This window comes from Mobula birostris, chromosome 9 (assembly GCF_030028105.1).
Source record: "Mobula birostris isolate sMobBir1 chromosome 9, sMobBir1.hap1, whole genome shotgun sequence".
Taxonomy (NCBI): Eukaryota; Metazoa; Chordata; class Chondrichthyes; order Myliobatiformes; family Myliobatidae; genus Mobula; species Mobula birostris.
The window spans coordinates 30,582,997-30,605,623 of record NC_092378.1 but is presented as its reverse complement, the minus strand read 5'-3'; the positions used below and the strand labels follow the sequence as shown (position 1 = coordinate 30,605,623).

Sequence of the window (22,627 nt, the reverse complement as noted above, 5' to 3'; positions counted from 1 at the left end):
TTTTGCCAACTGACAATATATTTATAGTTTGTCACAGTTGGTGAAAGCATCAAAATGAGTAGGTGTGTCACTAGAAATATTGTTACTGTAATATTCTCATGGTCATAGAATTACACCATTTCGAAAAAGGCCCTTCAGCACACAGCATCTATGCCAACTATCATAGTTTATACTAACCCCACTTAATTGTTTTAATTCCACAGCCCAATGCAAAATCCCATAGGATCATTGGGGACCCAACTCAACCCGAGTCACCCCAACCACAATCTATTCCAGCTGCTACCATCCGGGAAACGGTGCTGCAACATAAAAGCCAGGACCACCAGGCTCCGGGACAGCTTCTTCCACCAGGCCATCAGACTGATTAACTCACGTTGATTTGAGTGTATTCTATGTTACATTGACTGTTATATTTATTATAAATTACTATGATTGCACATTTAGATAGAGGCATAATGTAAAGATTTTTACTGCTCATGTACTGTATGGGAAGAATGTAAGAAATAAAGTCAATTCAATTCAATATGTCCTGCTCATTCAAATTCATATCCCAATCCCTGTTAAATATTGTTACTGTCCGGAATCAGGTTTATTATGATTAGTCTATGTCATGAAATCTGTTGTTTTGCGGAAGTAGTACAGTATGCGGTAAAAATACCATATTACAAAATAAATAGAGCAAAAGATGAATAATGGAGTATTCATGGGTTCATGGACCACTTAGAGATCTGATGGAGAGGGGAAAAGCTGTTTTTAAAATGCTGAGTATGGGTCTTCAAGGTCCTGTACAACCTCTCTGATGGTAGTAACACAAAGAGGGCACATACCAAAAGGAGAGGGTCTTTAATGATGGATGCCGCCTAAAGGCTGATTTATACTTCTGCGTCAGATCGATGCTATAACCTACGCAAGTGGCCTACGCACATTGTGAGCGTTTATACTTGTGCGTTGGTGTGTCTGCATCACTCTGCACTTCACCACCAGACCGCTAGTTGGCAGTGGGGTTTCTATGCCACTGCGTTGAGTTTCTTCGTGTTGAAACAAAATGGCGACGGAAACAGCGCATTGTGTTGGAGTTGGAGCTTATAAATGTCAAACAAGAGTTACTTTTATTGAAATTACAGCAATGCAGAAAAGAGAAGACGTCAGAGGAGATGGTGTGTACGACCATTGAACGGATTGAGACAGAAGGAGGGTGAATTTGCTGTGCTTGTCTACTCACTGAGACACATGGATGGAGAAATGCATTTCAAATATTTTGGGATGTCAGTAGGTAGGTTTGACAATTTGGTTAATCGCCTCCAACCATTTATTTCGCATCAGTGTACACACAGTATGCCTATAGACATTACTCAAAGACTGGCAATCACCCTTCAAGTTCTAGCTTCAGGTGCAAGTCAACAGGCTGTAGCAGCTAGCTACAAAATGGTGTCAAGCACAGTGTCCTCCATAATTTCGGAGGTCTGTACAGCTTTATGGAAAGCATTGCAGCCAGAGCTCTTTCCCTGCCCTTCAGTCGCCCAATGGGAAGCTGTTGCAGCTGATTTTTGACGACTATGCAACTTTCCGAACTGTGTCGGCAGTACAGACGGAAAACACCTGAACATCAAGTAGTCACTCCGGGCCGCACACCGTGAGTGACTACTACAACTACAAGGGCACACACTCCATTGTCCTGATGGCTGTCTGCGAAGCCAGATATTGGTTTACCATGGTGGACGTAGGGGATACGGACGGGAAAGTGACGGGGGCATCATCAAAGGGAGCAGATTTGGTTCTATGCTGCTTGAACACAAACTGAACCTGCCCCCACCAGCCAATTTTCCAGGAACAGGAGTCAAAATCCCGCATGTAATCGTTGGTGATGCTGTGTTCCCCCTACACCACAATCTCATGTGACCCTTTCCAGGTATGTCAGAGACTTTAAATTCCATGAAAATTAATTTCATTTAATTTTAAGTAATACTGCTTGCTTTGTGTAATTATATATATATATATTCCCCTAAATAGTGATCACAGCTACACTGGCACATAATAATTTCTTATTCATTAATACTCTGAGTTTTATCTTCTATGTTTTGCTAAATAGGGATGAATATGACCATGGAAAAGCAGATGTATAACTACCGTCACTCCAGAGCCAGGAGGGTGATTGAGAACACATTTGGCATTTTGGTGGCAAGGTGGAGAATCCTCGGTCGCCCACTAGAATTCCTGCCTGACAAAGCAGTGAACATTCTCAAAGCTTGTGTCGCTCTGCACAACCTCCTGGCCTACACTGATGAAGCCAACACTCCGTGAGCAGATACATCCCTGCTAATTTGGAGACTTAGACACTACTGGGTCACCTCAGCCAGGTGAGTGGCGAAGAGTGGTGGCAGGGGAGACGAATCTTTTCGAACCTCTAGATCCTCATTACCTTTCAAGGCGCCGCTCCACCAGAGCTGCCCTTGGTGTACGGAATGACCTGATGGTCTTCTTTCAATCACCACATGGATTTTTGCCATGGCAGAACAAAATAGTGTGTCGTGGCCAATTTAATTAGTAAATTGTAAGGACATAAAATAAATGAACCTATAAATAATGTAGCTGTTCAAATAAAAAAAAGACCTGTTATAAAGTCAAGTTGTTATTTATTTGCAGTACTGTGCACAACATTATGCAAGGTGCAAAGTGTTACATAAAAAAAGACAACATAATAGATTATGCAATTGTTTATTGTTTCTGCTGCTGCCTCTCAAATACCATTTTGTAGACATTGAACATTGTCTGTGCCCTGTGCTCCTCCGGCAGCCTCCGCAGCATGTCAGCAAGTGCTTGCACAAACCTGGAGACCTCATCATTTTCATTCAGCAGTCTTTGTTCCAGTCCCACCCTACGTTCATCCAACTGGGCGAACTGCTGCTGAAACCAGTCATCACGTCCTTTCCTCTTCTTCCTTTGTGCTATCCTTGGGCTGGGGGGCAGAGGAGATGGCGCGGGGGACGGAGGAGCTGGCGCGGGGAGTGGAGGAGATGGGTGGGGGGACGGAGGAGCTGCCTCACTACTTTATGATGATTCTGGACGTGAAGATGGAATGTCTGGTGGTTGGTTTTCCTCAGCAACTGAGGAGGTGGACAACCCTGATTTCCATCCTGTGATTATGAAAGAAATTGCAAATAGTTTAAGTTAGTCTTTGTTATTATACATACAGGTAACATATGTGTTCAGTGTCTGTACACGGATTGGCAGAGCTATGAAAACGAGAAAACGGCATATGCCTACATTGGCAGAATACTAGTTATTGCATTTCCTTTATGAGCAAGCCAGATACAATTAAAGCCTGTTACATATTACATTTCTCTTTCATGGAAGAATTATCTTTGCGCAAATCAATATGCTGTGTTTACAACTAGACAGTACTGCTCGGTTGCTAGCTAGCCTAAACACAACAACAGAAAGGTTTATGATACAAAGAACATTTTGTATTTACCTTGTTGTCGTCATAATTTGACTCTGTTTTCCGGTGCTTAATATGTGGTGCCAGCCAAGAAAGAGCCAAATAAAACACTGGTATTTTTTTTCCGCCTGGGTTCCCGCTCTTGGAGAGATTTTTCCGGGCGTGCACGTACTTGTCCCTCAAGTTTTTCCATTTCTTTGTGCATTCCGTGATGTCCAGACCCATGGTTTTGGAAATTTCATTCCACGAATTTGATGCCATTTGGCAGTCTTTATAGTATGGTGATAAGGAGTTGTACAAATGTACATATTTTCGGACTTCCTCCATTAACCTCTCCTCGATTTGGTCCATTTTCCAAACTTATGTTCTTCTTCTCTCTTAATTCTGAAATGGCGGAGAAGAATAAGCAACCGAAAATGTGTAGGAGAAAATGCGGTGCTACCAAGCGGACCAATCACAGTTGTTGCGGTCTGCGTTGCCGCGACGTGTAGTTACATTTTGGGAGAGGTGCGTGTCAGGCTACGGTGTAGGGATCCGCATAGGCTCTGCGTAGGGTTCGCGGCTACGTCGTACCTACGGCATCGATTTGACGCAAAAATATAAATCAGCCTTTACTGAGGCAAGGAGAGTGTGACGGAGAACACTCAATAAGTACACACACACAAGCATTGCCTTGCTATTCTGCTGTCGTTGCACTGAGTGTACACACTTCAATGTCTAACCTGGTATGTTCTCATAAACCAAGCTCAAATGTGACAGAATAGTAATAGGGATGTGTAAATGTGTATATATTGTTTGTATGCTGTATTGAAGATACTGTAGATTGTTTATTTTGTAATATGACTGTAACTACATTGTGGGTGCATCTGATTCTAATTCATCTGTAGTCTTAAGTTAACCTTATTGATAATTAAAGATGGTATGACCTAGTACTGAATAAAAAGGAGTTCATCACCCTCAGTTTGAGAGAGAGAGATAGGGGGCTACCAGGAGTTCACACTGGACAAGAATAAGTACAGAGCTATTACGATTGTGTTTTTTTGGGAGGTATCTTTTTGTAAATATTGGAAGTCTTCTTTTCACTATTTTCACTAATTTTTGTAAGTTTGATTTTTGACGCACCTAATAAACACCCTTGCACTAAAGTGCTAACCAACTTTAGCCATTTTTCCTTTAGTCATAACCCACATATTTACCATATTGTGGCAGCAGTGGGATGGCCTGTCACAAAGGGATGCATTCATCTCAGCAGAGTGGCATTGCAGTCCCCTGTCAGGTAACCCCATGAGGCTAAAAACACAGCAGATGCCGGGAAGCCGAGGAGAAACTCAGAGGAGGAAAGACTTCAGCCCGGTGCCAAACTCAGACCAGAAGCAGACGGGCCTCCAAGTGGCACCTCCTCCAGACCCTCCCTGGAAAATCTGTTAAGAGACTTTTTGTCTACCCGGCATAGAAAAGATAGTGCTGTTATAAAGGAAAGCCTGTGGAAGGGTCCTAGGATGCCTTCTTATCAACAAGGTGACAATTTTTGAGAATTATCTCTTCAGGTTTGAGAGGATGCCAGGATATGGCAATGGCCAGAGGAGGAGTGGGTATTCCTGAGTAGATCCTTATCGACCAGAAAACAAACTGCTTAACGACTGATGGCTTGTCTGCATAAGGAGCTGGGGATCACGGCCTTGAAGACCACTCCATACCACATGGAGATATTTGGCCTGGTTGAGAAGTTCAATCAAACACAGAAGCGCATGTTAAGGAAATTTGTATTTGACATGGGGAAAGATTGGGACAATTGGCTACCATTTCTTCTTTTTGCGTATAGGGAAGTTTCTCAAACATCCACTGGGTTCTCTCGCCCTTTGAACTTTTATATAGTTGGCTGGTACAGGACCCTTGGACTTGCTGTATTGGGGTTGATAGGGGCTAGAGGGTGCTTCTGAAGGGCAGGGAGTTGTCCATTATATCCTGCAGATGAGGGACAGTCTGAAGCATTACCGAGAGAAGACCTGCCTTACTCTTCAGGATGCCCAGCAGGCCCAGAAAACATGGTATGACCAGCAGGCCCACCAGCAAGAATTTGAATCAGTGCATAAGGTCCTGCTACTTCTACCATCATCCCCTATTAAGCTCCTTGCTAAGTGGCAAGGCCTGTTTACCATAGTGAGAAAAGTGAGCCCAACTACTTATGAGGTTCTGCCCCTAGAGAAGAGGAAGGAGTGTCAGACCTTTCACATTAATTTCTTCAAGGCTTGGAAGGAGAGAAGGGTTCCTGCCAACAGCACATCTCTCGAGGACCACCAGATTCAGAAGAGGATGACTCTGAATCATGGAGGGTTGGAAGGGTCCTGCGAAGGTTGACCTCTCCTATTTTGATGACTATTATTGCAACACCAACAAATTACATTCAATACAACCAATTACCATTTACATTTTGACTGTTAACTCAGCCACCCCCCCAACCTTCATCACCATCCCCCCTCCACCCCTCTTTCCCCCAATCCCTCTCCCCTCCACCAACCAACTGAATAGTAGTACATACACAGACAAAGCATTCCTATTTTAACAAAAGATCTTTTAAGTTAGATATCAAATTTGTCCACATTAAGATTGCCTTTGCTCATGCATCATTTACTCTTGCTGATGAAAGTTCCAGATAAGAAATGTCCAAAAAGCTCCGAAGCCAGTGAGTATTTGAAATATCATGGGGAGGTTTCCAACGCTGGACTACAATCTTCTTAGCTGCAGTCAGACCTGCCAGCCAAATTTTGCGTGTTTTTTCTGTGAGGGAAAGGTGGGAGTCATCATTTAGAAGATGTACAGCGGGGTCCATTGGTAACTGTACCCCTGTAAGTTCTGTAAGAGTACTAATAACCTTCCCCCACAAACCAAAAACCCCTGGACATTCCCATACAACATGTCTAAAAGAGCCAACAGTTCCATGGGAGCAAAATGAGCCATAAGGGTCAGGAACCAGTCCCATTTGATGTCTAATTCTCGGTGTTAAATGTGCTCAATGACAACATTTCAAGTGTATATACCGATGATTTGGGTTTTTCGAAGCACCGGCAACATTATCCCAAGTCATATCTTGTCCCAATTCAGATATGTCCCTATCCCAGGCTTTCATTCCTGACGTGGGCATATATTTCTGGGAGTTTAATTTATCATAGATATATGACACTTTCTGTCCTGGAGCACTCTGCATCCAACTTAAAATGGGATGGTCCTTTAAATCTGACCCCCAGGGAACGCTGTAGGCTTTACAAGCTGATCTTACTCAAAAGTAGAAGAAAATACAGTGTTTATCAATATTATATCGAGATATCAGTTCTTGAAAGCTAAGGAGAGTACTTGCTCCATTAATATCTTGAAGAGTATTAATACCTTTATCCTCCCAAGTTCTGTTAGTGAATGGTTCCCCCCCCCCAACAGAAAACAATTATTGTTCCATAATGGAGATAATTTGCACCATACACTTTTAAATTTTAGGAATTTTTCTGCTGCTTTAAACACTTGTAGCATATGGGTTAAAATTGGACCGTAATACAAATCACATTTTTTGGTAGACATACCTATAAGGAGAAAGTCCTTCAACCTTATTGGTGCTATTAGCTCTTGTTCTATATTTTCCATGATGAAACTTTATCCTCCTCCATCCAATAGCCAAGACTTTTTAATATAAATGCCCAGTGATACTATTTAAAATTTGGACATGCCAATCCCCCATCCGACTATTTGAATTGTAGAGCTGACCATTTTATATTGGGTCGTTTACCATTCCAAACATAGTATCGTAGTAAGGAGTCCAGTTTTTGCCAATATCCTGCTGGAGGTGCAAGTGGGATCACTGAGCTGATAAAATTAATGCGGGGTAAGATGTTCATTTTAATGACCGATATACGGGCTGGGACTGATGCTGGCAGGTGTCTCCATCTATTAGTATCTTCTTCTATTTTTTTCAAAATTAAAGAGTAATTTGTTTTAGCCACACATGATAGGGAAGTATTAACTTTAATACCCAAGTAGAGGTAACATTAATCTGGGGAGGGACAGACACCTTACTTTTATCTGTATTAATCAGCATCAGTTCTGATTTTGACAAATTAGCTTTGTATCCTGAAAGAAATCCAAATTGCTCCAGTGTTTTTAAAACATAGGGGAAAGTTTATTGAACATTTGCCATATAAACTAGCCTGTCGTCCGCGTAAAGTGATATTGAATGTGATGTTGTACCTATTGTAATAGGGGAGATCTGAGGAGAGTTTCTAATTAAATGTGCAAGTGGTTCAATACATATAGTAAAAATTAAAGGAGACAAAGGGTCCCCTTGTCGTGTGCCCCGTCCTATGTCAAATGGCTCTGAGAAACCTCCTCTCACACATACCCGGGCTGAAGTATTAGCATACAGTGTTTGAAACATATTGATAAATTTATCGCCGAACTTAAATTCTTTTAGAACTCTCCAAAGATATGGCCATTCAAGGTAATCAAACACTTTTTCAGCATCTAGAAATAGCAGGCCACAGGCAGGCAGGATTTTGTGTGTTGCACTCAGTATATGTAAGAGCCGGTGAATATCAACAGATGCGAGATGCCCCCTGATAACGCCCGTTTGATCTGGGCTAATTATTTTCCCAACTACTGTCTCAAGTCTACTGGCTAAGACTTCGGAAAATATCCTGAGGTTGGCATTTATCAAGGAGATTGGACGGTAATTGGCACACTCCAAGGGGTCCTTACCGGGCTTAGGTATAACTGTGATCAGGCTGTGTTTAGATCTCTATGGAAAGCACCATTTCCAAAAAGCATAATTTAATGTTTCCAACCATACTGGTCCAAGAATATCCCAAAGTGCTAGGTAAAGTTCCACAGGTATGCCATCTATACCTGGCGTACGGCCCTTATTTGTAGCTTTGACTGCTTTAAGTAGCTCATCCAGTGCAATAGGAGAGTCTAGAGTTTAGGTGTCCTCTAATGACAACGTAGGGAGAGTTTAGGTGTCCTCTAATGACAACGTAGGGAGGTCTAATCCACTAAAAAAATCTGTGAAGTCATTCTCAGAAGGAACTGAACCACTTGTATACAGTTCTTTAAAGTAATTCTTGAATGCCTCGTTTATTTCCTCTGTTGAAGATACTACTCCATGTTTAGCACATCTGATTGCTGGTATAGACCTTTTAGCTTCCTGTTGTTTGAACATTAGAGCTAAAAGATGGCTCGGTCTGCTGCCTTCTGCGTAATACTTACGTTTGGTTATATGAATCATATATTCTGCCCTGCTTCTTAATAAATCATTTAATTCTGCTTGTTTTGTTTTAAGCTCGTTTTGTTTTGTTTTGGTGTATCTCCTTTTCAGATCATTCTCCAAAACCTTACATTCTTCTTCTAGGGTGGAAATCTTTTGAAGCCGGCCTTTATGTAAGTGAGAACTGAACCATATAGCGTTATTTCGTAAGAAACCCTTGATAGAGGCCCAAATCACTGTCACATCTGAGACACTATTTTTATTTAAATTTATAAATTCTGACAGTCTTGTTCTCAGTTGTGATAGAAATTTGTCATTTTTTAGAAGGGTGGAGTTAAACCTCCACCTAGTAGCCTTATTTTTAATTTTGCCATAATTAAAAGTAGATATGACTGGGTTGTGATCAGATAGATGTCTGGGCAAAAATTCTATTGAGTGTACTAAAGGCAGCAGACTGGAGGATATAAGAATGTAATTTATCCGAGAGAAAGTTTTATGTCTTGTGGAGAAGAAGGTATAGTCTTTAGCAGATGGATTATGCACCCTCCACACATCAGTTAAATTTAAATCTGTTAGAAAAAGGTTAAGTGCTTTGGAAGCAGATTCTTGAGAGCTTGATATAGTTGAGGAAGATTTATTGAGGTTAATGTTTACCAAAGCATTCATGTCCAAACCAACATATAGTTGGTAGTCACTTAACTTCAGTAATTGTGAGGTAATTGAGGGAAAAAGTTCAACCTTGAATATTGCTGGGGCATATAGGCTAATGAATGCAACTTTTTTACCCTGAATGGATGTGCAGCAAAAAGCTAGACGTCCTTTATTGTCGGCGCCCGTCCTTTCAATTGGTCTCATTAATATCATAACTCCTTTCACATGAGTACTATCAGCTGATGCCACAATGGGTTTATAAAAGCGGTTTTGAACCCTGGGAATGTCATTAGGTTTAAGATGTGTTTCCTGTAACAGCGCGATATTTTCTTTCTGCATAAGAAATCTGAAACCTTTGAACGCTTGTAGGGAGAGTTTAATCCTCTAACATTAAATGATACAATAGTAAAATTTTCTAATTTATCTGTGTTGCTCATCTTCCCCTGAATCTGTTGTTGTAAGTTGGTGGTGGAACCAAGTTAACCCCTTCCCACCCCCCATCACCCCTCGCATTCAACCCTTTACTTTGTAACATCTGTGAGTGTCACTTAGCAATGTCAGACACTGAACACTGACGTTATCCACCTCCCTCTAGCACCAACAAATTAGAAAGGCAAAGCACCTCATAGACAATCATATCAAAGAGACAAGAAAAAAGAAACCTGGACAAACCCGTTAACCTATATAATTAAAACCGTTTCCGTCTCAAATATAGTATAACACCTAATCAAGACCCCAACAGATATCTTGCAGGAAGCTGTCGCTTTAATAGACCGTTGCTTAGTGATGGCGCCAGTGACGTCTTATCTGGTGCCCAGAAACGTAAACAAGTCTACTGGAGACATAACATTCTAAAGTTATTCAGAACAAACTGCTGTTTTTCAGTTTCATTCTTGATGAAGTATTACATTTGGGTATATTGAATATCACCTTAAAACTCTGACCTGCAATACTCAGAAACAAATTGGCCCCTTAATTAACTAAATACAAAAGTGCAACAAGTGACTTTCCAATAAAAGAATAACTAGAAAACTTAACTTGCCCGTGCCTATTAGATTGCGCATACAGGCTGGTCCGAGCTCTTAATGCAGTTCCATCTCCTCCCGAGGGGCGTGTGGACTTTGCCCAGGGTCTTCTTCCATATCTCCCAGCACCGATGAATTCAGAGCTTCTTTCACTTCCTCTGCCGAGTTAAACGACATCTTCATGCCCTTGATATTCACTCTCAAAATCGCCAGGTATATGAGGAACAAGTTGATCCCCTTCTGTTGAAGCTTAGCGCGGATCTCCTTGTATCACTGCCGTTCCTGCATCGTGCCGGGGCTGTAGTCAGCAAAGAACTGCAGCTGGGTGCCATCTGGGAGAGTAGGTTTGGCTTTCCTCGCGCCCTCCAGGATAGCCTGCTGGTCGGTGTACCGTAGAAGCCTAAAAATCATGGTCCACGGTCTTGAGGTGTTGGAAAAGATCCTATGTGCTCTATGGATCTCTAATAGAGTGCTGTGGGAATTCTTGAGCACTGGAATCCAATTAGGCAGCATCTTCTGGAGGTAACCTCTTGGATCGTCACCCTCAGCGCCTGTCGGTAAGTTGACCAGCTGCACATTATTTCTCCAGGATCTGTCCTCCAAGTCGTTTAGCTTCTTCCATATCTTAGTCACATCCGTGAGACAGAGGTTAGTAACTTTCTCATTCTTGCGTAAGCAAACCTGAATGTTGTCTATTTTATTGAAGACCGTGCTAAATTTTTTAGTGTGAATGTTCGCTTGCTCCTTTAATGACTGGAGAATGTTGCCATTCTCTGCCATATGCTTCTGTATGGGGTCAAGAGCCTTTTCCAGTGACTCCTTTAGCATGTGGGCTACCGTTTCTTACAGCGATTCCATCTCCGTTGCCATTGTTTGCTTAATTAGCCTAGCTGTTTCCTCGGATGAATCGCTAACTTGGTGTCGCCTGCTGGTATCTTGTTTCCTGGTTGAATTTGGATCTTTTTTTGAGGTCATGTCTTTAGTTAGATCTTTCTCCAACCCTTGTATTAAGACCGTCTATGAGCCCTAAAGAACTTGAAAAGGTAGGGTTATATGTCAGCGCTCAGTGCTGTGCTGCCATCTTGCCTCGTGCCTTACCAGAATTCCCTGATGACATCACTGTTGTTGACGGAATCTTAGGTGGCAATGGTATTGGAGCTGTACCTAGCTACACAGTGATGAGTGCAGAGAGTACAGTAGTGGGCAAAGCACACATCTTTGTGGTGTGTCCATGTTGATTGTCAGTGACCATAGTTTCTCCATAAGGAAATCAAGGATCCAGTTGTAGAGGGAGGTACAAAGGCCCAGGTTTTGAAGCTTGTTTGATTATTGATGAGGGGATTATAGTATTGAATGCCAACCTATAAGCGATAAACAGCAGCCAGACGAATGCCTTGTTGTTATCTAGGTAGTTCTGCGCCATTGGCAATTCATTTACAAATAGTTCGTCACTGTACGAGGAGACACCGTCAGTGAGCTGTTAATATCTAGGTGCTCCAAAACTGAATGGAGATCCAGTGAGATTGCACCTCCTATAGACCTGTGGTGGCAAGAGGCAAAATTGCAGCAGGTCCAGGTCATTGCTTAGCCTGGAGCTAATTCTAGCCAAGACCAACCTCTCAAAGCACATCTTCGCAGTAGAAGCCGTTTTACCAGGTGACAGTCATTGAGACAACTCATCAGTTCTTGCAGGGTACCAGTATGATTGATTAAGGATGTGTGCTTAGCCCACTGCTCTATTCTCTCAACACCCATAATTGTGTGGCTAGGCACAGCTCAAACACCATCCATGAATTTGAAGATGACACAACTATTCTGAATTTCAGATGATGATGAGGGATACAGGAGTGAGATAGATCAGCTGATTGAGTGGTATTGCAGAGTCAATCTTGCACTCAACATCAGTAAGACCAAGGAATTGATAGAGGACTTCAGGAAGGGGAAGTCAAGAGAGCACACACCATTCTTCATTGAGGGATTAACAGTGGAAAGAGTTAGCAGGTTCAGGTTCTTGTGTGTTAACATCTCTGATGATCTATCCTGGACCCAACATACTGATGTAATTACAAAGGCATGACATGCGCTATACTTCATTAGGAGTTTGAGGAGAATTGGTATGTCACCAAAGACATTCACAAATTTCTACAGATGAACTGTGGAGAGCATTCTAACTGGTTGCATCACCATGTGGTATGGAGGGGCCACTGCACAGGATTGGAAAAAGCTTCAGTAAGTTGTAAACTCAGCCAACGCCATCATGGGCACTAGCCTCCCCAGGATCCAGGACACCTTCAAAAGGCGATGCCTTAAGAAAGCAGCATCCATCATTAAGGACCTCCATCACCCAGGACATGCCCTCTTCTTATTGCTACCATCAAGGATGAGGTACAGAAGCCTTGAGGCACACATTCAACATTTCAGGAACAGCTTCTTCCCCTCTGCTATCAGATTTCTGAATGGACTATGACAGAGGTCCCCAACCTTTTTCGCACTGCGGACCGGCCGACTGGGGGGGGGGGGGGAGGCGGGGTAGGGTTGCCAATGGACAAGAGTAGCAGTCAAATACGTTGTGTTTACCCCGAGAAAGACTACAATGACCATGAAGCCTTGCACGGGCACCAATGCGCATGCGATTTTTTTTCCCTGCAAATCGTTTTTGGCGATTCTGTTCGGGGGGGGGGGGTGTTAATCATGACCGGAATATAGGTGATAAGTGGCTAATACACTCAATTTCGTTTCTAAAAGGGTTTATCTAATGAATTTAATATTAAACACGCAGCGCATATTTTCCTTGCATGAATATAGTGATAAGTCAATTATCAGGGGAGCTTGAAGTAAGTGTTGAACGAACTTCCAGTAGAAGTGGCAGAAGCAGGTTCGATATTATCATTCAAAGAAAAATTGGATAGGTATATGGACAGGAAAGGAATGGAGGATTATGGGCTGAGTGCAGGTCGGTGGGACTAGATGAGAGTAGCGTTCGGCACGGACTAGAAAGGCCGAGATGGCCTGTTTCTGTGCTGTAATTGTTATATGGTTATATAAGTAGGTCAATAGCATAACGTTTTAAGTAACGTTTGGATATTAAACACACAGCACATATTTTCCCCGTATGAACATATAAAATCATTGCAACACACCAATATTGCTGAATTAGTGGGAGCCCTGGGCTTGTTTCCCTGCAGCAAGATGGTCCTTTTGAGGGGTGATGGGAGACAGTGATACTCGAAGGGGATTCCTTATGTCCAGTCTATTCTGCAACTTAGTTTTCATTGCATTCATTGCAAAAAACTCCGCTTCGCAGAAAAATGTTGGAAATGGAAGCAACTTTTTCAGTGCTTTCGTGGCTACCTCGGGATATTTAGCCTTGACTTTGATCCAGAATGCCGGCAGAGATGTTATGTCAAACATACTTTTCAGCCCACTGTCATTTGCAAGCTCGAGGAGTTGATCTCCTTCCCGCGCTGACATGGATGACACACGGGTAATGACCTCGCGTGCGTTCAAGCTCAACAGTGCATGACAGGGAATGAGGAAAGGTGCAGCTGACTCATATCGCCAAATCATATCGTTTCCTCGCGGCCCGGTAGCACATGCTTTGCGGCCCGGTGGTTGGGGACCACAGGACTATGAACCCAAGAACACCACCTCTATATTTTTGTTTCCTCTCTTTTTGCAGTATTCAATTTAATTTTTATATGCACTTCTTATTGTAATTTATACTTTTTATTATTACGTATTACAATGTACTGCTGCAGCAAAACAACAAATTTCACAACATATGCTAGTGATTTTAAACTTATTAAGCCTATTCTGTCCTTTTGAAACAGGTGTGAACCCCTGACTGCATTAGTAAGAGGTTGAAGACATCCTTGAGCTTTCCAGCAAGTTGGACTGCATAGATTTTCAATACCCTTTCAGGTACACCTTCAGGGTCTGACATGTTATGAGGGTGACTCTCTTGAAGGTTGTTCTGACATCAGCGTCCGAGACAGAGATCACAGGGTCTCCAGGAGCTGTGGGGGTTCACACTGATGCACCGTTAATCTCCCTTTCAAAGCATGCATGAAAAGCATTGAATCATCACTGTCATTCATGCCGTTAGGTTCTGCCTTATAGGAAGTAATTGCATGCTAACCATACCACAGCTGTCGTGCAACCATTTGTGATTCTCACTTCATAGGAAATTGCCTTTTTGCTCTCAAGTTGGCCTTCCGTAGGTCATACCTGGTTTTCTTGTAGAGTTGGAGATTGCCTGTATTGAATGCCATAGATCTAATTGTCAGAAGCTATATATCTCTTGTTTCATCCAGGGCTTCTGGTTTGGGTATATTCGTTATGTTCTCAAAGGCACACACTCATCCACGCAGGCCTTGATGAAGTCGGTGATGGCCATGGTATATTCATTAAGATCTGAAGATGAACCCCCCCAAAATATGGTCCGGTCTACTGATTCAAAGCCGTCTTGTAAAAGCCAGACATCTACCTTGAACATACCTTTGCCATCCTTGGCATTGATGCTATGGTTCTCAATCTCTGTCAATATGCCGGAGTAAAAGTACAGCCAAACAATTTGAGGTTCTCCGTTTGTCAGGGTTGACCACGGATATTGCATCCCAGCTATCTATGTAACAGGCAAGCCAGGACAGTACGATATGGAGAGCAAGCTGTTGCCTATGTAGCAAGCTCCCCCTCTCCATGCAGCTGATGAATCCAAAGGAATGGCAGAAACTGATACAGTTTAGCACCAGCAGCATCACAGGAGTTGCCAGTCAGCACTGAACTCAACATAGGACTGCCTTAGGGTCTTCAGCGCCAGATTTTTCCTAAGGTAGAGCTGCAAGGCAGCAGAGGTTTGAGATCAGAGATTCCTCCTCCAAGATGAACGGCCAACTACAGCTGACGAGCCCTATCTGCCCAAAGTGACTGGCTTTAAGGCACCAGTAACCTGCCTTTGCTGCTTCCCTTGTCAGTAGAAACATTTGCCCTGGGCTTAGTAGCTAAGCTGCAAGTAAAGGCCTGGAGCTGGCCTTAGTTGTCAGAGGCTATTTGAGGCGCACACCACTTGGAGCATTTAATAGCTCGCGAGAGCTTATCCCCACTACCACCCCTGGCTACAACAAACTTAAGGAGTCAGCCAAATAATTGGACCTGCCAAAGTGGGGGTGTGGGATGGCAAGGTAAGTATTCTTGATGGTGGTGTAACAGTATCCAAGAATATTGGCTCCTCTGCTTTCACAGGTGACACGTTGATGGTAGTTTGTCTTCAAGCTAGCCTTGTTGAAGTCTCTCACAATGACAGGGAAGGCATCAGGGAGCACTTTCTCATGAGTGCTGATCACGCTGCTCAACTCCTCCAGTGCCAGCTTGATATCTACCAGGGATGGAATGTAACTTCCATCGATGGTGGAGATCTCCCTCGGTAGATAGAATGTGTGACACTTGTTCCAGCTCGGGGGAGTGGGATTGAACTAAATTGTCACACCTGTGTGCCACAATCATGAAGAAAACCCCACCACCTCTGCCTTTATCTGACACCACCATCTAATTTATGCTGTGGATGGTGAAGCACTCAAGCTGGAGTGCTGGGGGTGAGCCATGTCTCCGTGAAGCAGAGTACACAACAGTCTCTAGACAAACTGAGCGACGTAATGAACGGGCATGAAACAGCACACCCTAATGCCTTCGTCATCATTTTGGGGATTTTAAGTAGGCCAGTTTGAAAAACACTCTAAATAATTATTACCAACAAATCACTTGTAGAACCAGAGGAACCAACTGTTACACTACAATCAAAAGCACTTACTGTGCTATTCCATGCCCACACTTGGGTAAGTTTGGTCTCCTGCTGTACTTCTACTTCCTGAGTATGGGTAGAGACTGAAGACTGCTTTACGATAGTGAAGACCATGAAGGTATGGACGAGGGAGGAGCAGGAGTGCCAACAGGATGTTTTGAACCAGTGAACTGGACTGCATTCAGGGATTCATCTTCGGGTCTGAGTGAGTACACCACAGCTGTCACTGACTTCATTGAAACCTGTGTGGATGAGTGTGCGCCTATGAGAACATACCCGAATCAAAAGCCATGGATGAACCAGGAGGTTTATAGTCTGCTGAGGGCAGATCTGTGGCATTCAAGTCTAGCCACTCAGGACTGTACAAGAAACCAGGATTGACTTATGGAGGGCTACCTCAAGAGCAAAGGAACAATTCCAAATGAGTTCGGAGGTGGAATCGGATGCACGTCAACTTTGGCAGGGTTTGCAAGCCTTCCTCCTACAAAGTGAAATGTATATGAATGGCAGTGACGCTTCACCCCCAGATGAGCTCAATGCGTTTGATGCTCATTTTGAAAAGGAGAATAAAACTACAGCTATGAGAATCCTTGCAGCAACCAGTGACCCTGTGATCTCTGTCTTGGAGGCTGATGTCAGATTGTCTTTCAAGAGGGTGAACCCTTGCAGGGAGTCAGGCCCCGATGAAGTACCTGGTAGGACTCTGAAAACCTGTGCCAACCAACTGGCAGGGATGTTCAAAGTCATTTTCTTATTGCTACAGTTGGAAGTTCCCACTTGCTTCAAAAGGGCAACAATTATAACAGTGCCCAAGAGGAAAAGGGTGAGCTGCCTTATCCAGAAGCACTCACATTTACAGCGATGAAGTGCTGTGAGAGGTTGGTTATAGCTAGAATTAATTCCTGTCTCGGCAAGGACCGGGACCACTGCAATATGCCTATCACCACAATAGGTCTATGGCAGATGATATCTCATTGGCTCTCCCTGCGGCCTTGGGTCATCTGGACAATACAAATACCGATGTCAGGATGCTGTTTATTGATTGCTCTACATTTAACACAATCATTCCTATGGTTATAATTGAAAAGCTCCAAACCTGGGCCTCTGTACCTCCCTCTGCAACTGGATCCTCAGCTTCCTAAACAGAAGACCACAATCTGTGTGGATTTGAAATAACATCTCCACCTCACTAACAACCAACACTGGCGCACCTTGGGGATGTGTGCTTAGTCCACTGCTCTACTTTCTCGACATACATAACTGTGTGGTTAGGCACCACTCACATACCATCGATAAATCTGAGGGGATACAGGAGTAAGATCTATCAGGCAGTTGAGTGGTGTCGCAGCAACAACCTTGCACTCAATATCAGTAAGACCAAAGAACCGAATGTCAGAAAGCATAAGATGCTTAAACATAAAAGCATAAACACTAGTCTTCCTAGAGGGATCAGAAGTGGAAAGAGTGAGTAATTTCAAGTTCTGGGTGACAACATCTCTGAGGATCTATCCTGGGCCCGACGTATCAATGCAGTTACATTTCATTAGGACTTTGAGGAGATTTGGTATGTCATTAAAAACTCCTGCAAGTTTCTATAGATGCACCATGGAGAGCCTTCTAACTGGCTGCATCACCGTCTAGTATGGGGTGGGGGGGGGGGCTACTGCACAAGATCAAAATAAGCTGCAGACAGTTGTAAACCAAGACAGCTCCATCATGGTTACTAATCTGTGGTATCCAGGATATCTTCAAGGACTGATGCCTCAAAAAGGCAGCATCTATCATTAAGGACCCCCATCCCCCAGGACATGCCCTGTTCTTATTGTTAGCATCAGGAAGGAGGTACAGGAACCTGAAGGCACACACTCAATGATTCAGAACAGCTTCTTCCCCTCTGCCATCGGAGTTCTGATGGACATTGAACCCATGAACACTACCTCACTCCGTTTGTATTTTCATTTTTGAACTACTTATCTATTCTTACTGTAATTCAGTTTTTTATTATGTATTACATTGTACTGTTGCAGCAAAGAAATTACACGACATATGCCAGTGATATTAAACTTAATCTTGATTCTTAATTGATTGTAATAGAATTTCAAGAAAATCAATGAGTGCGTGTGTGTGTGTGTCTGTCTGTCTCCGGGGGGTTGGGGGGGGGGGAAGGAATACAAAGAAAGGTTGGGATTACTCTGAAAACTGGCGTGGAATTGATAGATCAAGTGTTGTTTGAGAATTTGCCTTTTGTTTTTGGATGTCCTGCAGCATTGAGTAAAAAGTTTAATGGTCAGATTTCAGAAATTTGGTAGATCTTGTACTATATTTCCCCTTCCTTCTTTTCACTTAATTAATATAATTTCATTTATCCAATCATGGTTACAAGAAACAGTTTGAGCTTATTATTCTCCTGGGGTCTTCAGTGGCAGCCCAACTGTAGCTGTGCTTTTCTATGTTCTAACTGCCAAACAAATGAGGTTATTTGTGTTGAGCCATTTTCGGTAAGCAAATAATTTCTTCTATAATTGCATCCTTAATCTCCTGAGGTCTACGGACCTCTCGGTTAATGGTAGGGGCCCATGGCATATATATAAAAAAGCTGCTAACTCCAGCCTACATGGGTCACCTGTCTTTTCAAAAATCTGTTATTCATTCTCCCAAAAAAACTTCCAGCTACGAGCCACTTATTCCACAATTTTCCCGGCATCCAGTTTAAGGCATTGGCCATGCAGCGTTTTCTACCCACATTAACATAACTCTCTCCAAAACTAGGCGTACTAAGATATAAATGACTGCACTCAGGACTATTCCTCAAACCAGTTCTGCAGCATACCTTATCGTCGAAAACCTCATCAACCTTCCCATTGGCCCCGGTGCTTGCCGTAATTCATAGTGCTGTAAATACTGGCGCTGTCGCGCTGCAGCCATGGCGGTGGCCGTAAGTTGCAGCTGGTGCCGTTACAGGGAGTAGAACCTGCTAGAGTAACGCAGCAGGCTGTATGCCAAGCAATGAGGTCCGTCAGCTACGTCGAGAGAGTGGCGCTGGACTTCACTGGAAACCTGTTCACACAGGCCATCTGCCTGGGAGACACAGACAACGACGGGGTAAATCATTTGAGAGGTAGATCTGGATACTCGTCATAACCAGCGACACAGCCCTGGAATCATCACCGCATTACGACGGGAACTGGACCAGTATCAGACGCTGCCTCCCCATAATATTTAAACCCCAGACGGGGGTTCACAACTTTTTTCATGCTGTGGACCCCTACCATTTACCGAGGGTTCCGTGGACCCCTGAAGGGTCTATACCTACGTGAGGCTGGATCCCTTAAAGGTTACAGAAAATATATTACTGTCAGGCCAGAGTTTTCTGATGCTTACAGCAACGATACTGATGCTGAGTATACCGCTTATTACTTGGAAATGGCTGGTGTTGGGCTGGGATTACTTCTACTGTACTTACAGAAGATGAATGTCAGAACAGCATCCTTGATATTATCTGTATCAATGCCTGAACACAGTACCTTAATATTTACAGGAAGTAAAGCTGTGTCAAAAATAACAAGTTAATATTTACAGGAGCAATATCAATTTTGTATGATACTTCTAGCAGTAACAGTCCCAATGTCAGGCTGGTCCTCAAAAATTTATAGATGCACTAGCAGTTCCTGGCTGTACCCTTTAACATTAGGGGGAGCTGTAAAAGTGTCAAATCCCAACTCTAGTATTTACTGGATTTATTTCTGTCAGTTCAGACCATTTAATATTTACAGGAGCAATCCTACTGTTAGGCTAGGACTCAATATTTACAAAAACTACTGATATCATAGGGCATTCCTTAATATTTACAGGAACAGTACCAGACCCAGGTCCTTTTTACCAAACTTTACCAGAGTTGGACTAGGTTTCTTAACATTTACAAGAACAGTATCAATGTCAGATAGTGCCCTTAATATTTACAAGAACTACACCAGTGGTAGGTTAGGTATGAGTGTTGAAGAACTTGAGTTCTTTATTGGAATAATATCCATGTCATGCCAAGCCCCGGAGTTAGTTACATAACTTGAACCAGTGCCATTCCACACCTATTAATATTTCCAAGATTAGTATCAGTCTCGGGTAAGGACCTGTTAATAGCTACAGAAATATACCAGTGCCATGCAAGATGTATTAATAGGACAAGTTGATACTTGCAGAAACTGTTCCAGTGTCTGGCCAGGATTTCTTAACATTTCCAGGAACTGTACCATGGTCTGATTAAGTCCTCATTAAGGAAATGGTAGTAGTGAGAGTTTGGTGAACCTTTTGATTTATAGGAGCTTTATTAATAACAAGCAGATCTCCTATTTACAGTAGAGGTTGATTGGCCTTATTAATAGGCAGTATACCAATGTGTCTGGATCAATAATGTTAATACTGTAGAACAGTATTTAGGCAGAGTCCCATTTATTGAACTTCATTAACTGCTGGCAGGGCCTCTGATTTTCAGGAACTGTACCAACAGCAGGTAATTAATTAGGATAATTAATCTCCAATTAGGGCAATTTTAGTAGTGATGGTTTGTAATAGTAGCGATGTTGGCAAATTGCACCGTTTTTGTAATGGGACCTGTATCAGTTCCAGGGTGCATTCCTCGCCATCTTACAGAAACAATACCAGCAACAGGTATTTAAAGCAAATGCACAAAAATGGGACTCCTATTTATAGGGGCTATAATTGCTCCAGTTTTCTGATTGATCAGAAATGTGGCAGTGCACTGCACAGAGCCCCAGCTCTCACGTAGTTATATTTCTGCTGATTCTTTGAAAATACTCTACAGTAATCCTGTCTATCCTATTCTTTCCCAGAGCCCAGAGCAATTTTTGTTTCTGCTGAGGTACGTTTTCACTGTTACAGTGACAGCCTGGAACTCCCTCCACTGGGGAAAATAAGTGCCTGTGATACATTGGGCTTTTTCAGTAACCCTGCCAGTGACTGGTAGTTTTCCTTTTTACTCATTAATATGATTGAACAAATTACAGCCTTCCAAATGTAGGTCCCATTTTCGCACAGCTTGAATCTGTCCAATGGGGTTCCTATTCATGGCGAATTTAAAGCCACTAATTCCATTCTTTGCTAACTTCTTTCACCTTATCCTCTTGAATGATGTGCATTCTTCCTCCAGTACCTCAAAGGTTTCAAAGGTACATTTAATGTTAGAGAAACATATACAGTATACGTCCTGGAAGCACTGTGAGGGTCGTGTTTTTTGACTTCTCCAGTGCGTTCAACACCATCCGCCCTGCTCTGCTGGGGGAGAAGCTGACAGCGATGCAGGTGGATGCTTTCCTGGTGTCATGGATTCTTCATTACCTGACTGGCAGACCACAGTACGTGTGCTTGCAACACTGTGTGTCCGACAGAGTGATCAACAGCACTGGGGCTCCACAGGGGACTGTCTTGTCTCCCTTTCTCTTCACCATTTACACCTCGGACTTCAACTACTGCACAGAGTCTTGTCATCTTCAGAAGTTTTCTGATGACTGCCATAGTTGGATGCATCAGCAAGGGAGATGAGGCTGAGTACAGGGCTAAGGTAGGAAACTTTGTCACATAGTGTGAGCAGAATTATCTGCAGCTTAATGTGAAAAAGACTAAGGAGCTGGTGGTAGACCTGAGGAGAGCTAAGGTACCGGTGACCCCTGTTTCCATCCAGGGGGTCAGTGTGGACACGGTGGAGGATTACAAATACCTGGGGATACGAATTGACAAACTGGACTGGTCTAAGAACACTGAGGCTGTCTACAAGAAGGGTCAGAGCCGTCTCTATTTCCTGAGGAGACTGAGGTCCTTCAACATCTGCCAGACGATGCTGAGGATGTTCTACGAGTCTGTGGTGGCCAGTGCTATCATGTTTGCTGTTGTGTGCTGGGGCAGCAGACTGAGGGTAGCAGACACCAACAGAATCAACAAACTCATCTGTAAGGCCAGTGATGTTGTGGGGATGGAACTGGACTCTCTGACGGTGGTGTCTGAAAAGAGGATGCTGTCCAAGTTGCATGCCATCTTGGACAATGTCTCCCATCCACTACATAATGTACTGGTTGGGCACAGGAGTACATTCAGCCAGAGACTCATTCCTCCGAGATGCAACACAGAGCGTCATAGGAAGTCATTCCTGCCTGTGGCCATCAAATTTTACAACTTCTCCCTTGGAGGGTCAGACACCCTGAGCCAATAAGCTAGTTCTGGACTTATTTCCTGGCATAATTTACATATTACTATTTAACTATTTATGGTTTTATTACTATTTAATTATTTATGGTGCAACTGTAAGGAAAACCAATTTCCCCTGGGATCAATAAAGCATGACTATGACTATCACTATCCTGAAATGCTGAAATTTCAAACCTCTCCACCATCTGTGAATAAAGTTGAATCCATTCTATTCTCTGAGAAGGCTTTTGTTCCAGTACTGGTTGCAAAATATG

The 22,627-nt window shown here is 43.0% G+C and overlaps 1 protein-coding gene and 1 pseudogene across 4 annotated transcripts in view; one reads left to right on the top strand and one right to left on the bottom strand.

The window, feature by feature from the left end:
• Window positions 1-2,715: 2,715 nt before the first annotated feature.
• Window positions 2,716-5,552, bottom strand: LOC140203282 (uncharacterized; annotated as a pseudogene).
• Window positions 5,553-19,064: 13,512 nt separating this feature from the next.
• The window catches only part of itfg2 (integrin alpha FG-GAP repeat containing 2), an 82,026-nt gene continuing 78,463 nt past the window's right edge, over window positions 19,065-22,627 (top strand). For 2 of the 4 annotated variants that reach the window (XM_072267715.1, XM_072267714.1), the window contains exon 1: window positions 19,065-19,259. In XM_072267715.1, coding sequence (XP_072123816.1) covers window positions 19,164-19,259 — 96 coding nt within the window. In that variant the 5' untranslated portion in view covers window positions 19,065-19,163. Of the gene's footprint in view, window positions 19,276-19,297; window positions 19,492-22,627 lie in introns of those variants that run through there. The other 2 variants (XM_072267716.1, XM_072267718.1) reach the window with 2 other exon arrangements.